We start from the raw sequence: 2,766 nt of genomic DNA, 5'->3' as shown, positions 1-2,766 counted from the left end.
TTTTCCTTTTTTTTTGTTTGTTTATATTCCTTTCTTTCTTGTATAATACCGTCCTTGAAAAATAGGATGTTATTCACACGCTCTACCATTACGTACATGTATTCCTTATTTCGGAGAACTGTCAAGTCATTTTATTACTAAAAAGGATACTTTTCAATAAAGATCCTGTAAAAAAAAAGCTCTCCGGTCATGACCCGAAATGTACCCGCTGTAACGCTCCGAGGGATACCATCCGTCATACCTTCTTCGAATGTCCCGAACTCACATCAGTGTGGCATTGGGCGGAGAGGTGTATCAACACCATCTCAGGCCACCTAAACACTCAGGTGCTGAACCCCAGGAATCTCGTACTTGGCGACCTACCTGAAGCCCCGAGGACAGTAAGACAAGCGACTCAAATCATCTTCGATTCGGTGTTATGGCAAATCCATCGGGATCGCATTGCCTTTCATTTTGAAAACACTCGAGCCTCTCCGAAACCATCATCAATCGGGCCAAGCTGGATATTGAGGAGGCTATAGGAGCCGAATTAACAAGGGCCCGAATAAAGCGACAAATTGAACAGTTCCGAAGCAGGTGGTGTAAAATGGGTGCGGTGAAAGTAGGAGCTAATAGAGCGGCTCTAGAACTGGACTGACGCAGTAGCCCCCACTACTAGCCCTTTTCTTTCTTCATATCTCTCTCTCCATATCACCTATCAAGCCGTTCCCTAATACCCACAGTTAGTTGAGCTTTATTTCTCATCTACCCATTTGAGGAGAAAATTTGTCATGATCAAATTATCCCAAATTGCAATACCGCGCTAACATTCAGCTTTTCTCTCATTTTATTAATTTTAATAATGTAACGATTGTATTCTAGAGCTTGTGCTCTCGAACACCTTTTTTTTTTATCAATGCCGAGTCTTTATTGTATAGGAAGACTCTAAAATACAATTGTTACATTATTATAAGCAATAAAGTGAAAGGGAAGCCGGAGCTAAAGCTTTGGATGATATCGTAGATCGAAAGGACATGTTGGTCATATCGAATTTCAGCTCAAATAGGTAAGGGAGTGGTGAAACTCAACTAACTGTGGATATCAAAGGATAACAGGAGAAATGGGGTGGGTAGTAAACAAATAGAAGCAGAGGATAAGAGGGGGATAAGGTAGGGGTTACTGCGTTATCCCAGTATCAGTACCGCCCCGATCGCTCCTTCTCTAACCGCACCCAGCTTGCACCACCTTCTTCGAAACTGTTCGATTTGCCGGTTTTTACGTGCTCGGATTAGTTCGGCTCCTATCACTTCCTCAATATCTAGTTTGGCCCGGTTGATGATTATTTCGGGTGAGGCTCGGGTGCTTTCGAAATGAAAGGCGATCCGATCTCGGTGGATTTGCCACAACACCGAGTCAAAAGTAATTCGGGCTACGTGTCTCGCTGTTCTCGAGGATTCCGTGAGGTCTCCTAGTATGAAGTTGCGAGCAGTCAGCACCGGAGTATTCTGGGGGCCTGTGATGGTGACGATGCACCTCTCCGCCCATTGCCATACTGGTGTGAGTTCAAGACATTCGAAGAAAGTATGACGAATTGTGTCTCTCGAGGCGTTACATCGGGTGCACTTCGGATCGTGACCAGGAAATGTCGAGTTAGTGATCACTCGTTCCACAGGAATCCGCCAGCGTAACGCACGGTGTTTTGGGAGGGTGAGTCGTTTGTGGACGGAAGTCCAGATTTTCTTCCAATCCTCGGGTGTAGATCCAGCCTCTGGCCAGGATTGAGGCACCAATATGTTCGGCTCTAGAGAGCCGTTGCGCCGGAAGTGACGTCCTTGTCGGGTGGACTATTCTACGACAGGCCTGCCGGCCAGGTGGCAGTGATAAAGTGGGAAACGGGGGTGAGGGTGTTGTTGCGGTATATCGGTACACTCCGTGACCTTTGCAACTAAGCTCGGGGGTAAGTTGAGGTAACGGAGCTCCCATCCAAGAGAACGGCTGCAGTATCGGCGGTGGCACACGTTCCTTAGCTTTTCAGTAGGGAGCGCAGAGTATCTACGCTCCATTTCCGATTGCCTTCCAATATTCCTGTCAAATAAAACCTGATTATGGAGCGATCTGCACTCGATTTGTCCTCCCCAGCGTACGAAAGTTAGTGTCTCATTGAGGAGGTATGGCGGTGTTGGGGGTTTTGGCTCCTCCATCTGTCGGCCCTCGTCTGTGATTAACTGGCACTTGTAGAGAAGTAGGGACAAGACCTCAGTCGCAGTCCAGTTTGGTGATGCTACTGGGCTACCTCCGAGCGTACGCCACGTTTGGAACTGATTAAACCAGAACCCTCCTTTGCGTTTGAGCTTGGTAGTGGAGCTCTCGAATATTTTTTTTTGATCAATCAATGGAAACTTTTATTTAATTTCCATATATTACATGAAGTTAATGTCAATGGACTTAACATAACAAGATATAGGTCCTTGATCGATAGACTTTCAATCGATATGCATGTATCGCAGTTGTCGTGAATAGCATGTACGTGAAACCGATGTAATCTTTTGTACTTATCGTAAGGGCGATCTTTTCAATAATCAAGACTCAGCTTCTGATCAAGTGGATAGCAGCCACAAACTAAGGGTAAGTGCTGGTGGGGGAAGTGGGATTCGAACCCACGCCGTTCTCATCGGCATCCGAGGGATAGTCCACTACACTAACCCTCCCCCTCCCCTAGTGGAGCTCTCGAATATTTTTTTTTTGATCAATCAACGGAGACTTTTATTAGTTTCCGTAGCTTACAAT

General features: G+C 46.0%; 1 protein-coding gene and 1 non-coding gene across 2 annotated transcripts; both read right to left on the bottom strand.

Moving 5' to 3' along the window:
• Positions 1-1,163: 1,163 nt before the first annotated feature.
• VTP21DRAFT_11357 (uncharacterized protein) lies at positions 1,164-2,502 on the bottom strand (the record flags this gene model as incomplete). Its single annotated transcript, XM_069390793.1, has 3 exons — positions 1,164-1,823; positions 1,917-2,378; positions 2,461-2,502. The coding sequence occupies 3 exons, from the start codon at positions 2,500-2,502 to the stop codon at positions 1,164-1,166; spliced, it is 1,164 nt and encodes a 387-aa protein (XP_069245420.1).
• A 113-nt stretch (positions 2,503-2,615) lies between these two features.
• Positions 2,616-2,688, bottom strand: VTP21DRAFT_t393. Its single transcript has one exon. It is a non-coding gene; the product is annotated as a tRNA-Ser (tRNA).
• Between the last annotated feature and the right edge of the window lie 78 nt (positions 2,689-2,766).

Source organism: Calcarisporiella thermophila (genome assembly GCF_041956535.1).
Source record: "Calcarisporiella thermophila strain CBS 279.70 unplaced genomic scaffold VTP21scaffold_86, whole genome shotgun sequence".
NCBI lineage: Eukaryota > Fungi > Calcarisporiellomycota > Calcarisporiellomycetes > Calcarisporiellales > Calcarisporiellaceae > Calcarisporiella > Calcarisporiella thermophila.
Note: the sequence above shows the minus strand (reverse complement) of the source record. Positions and strands in the feature narration are given on the sequence as shown.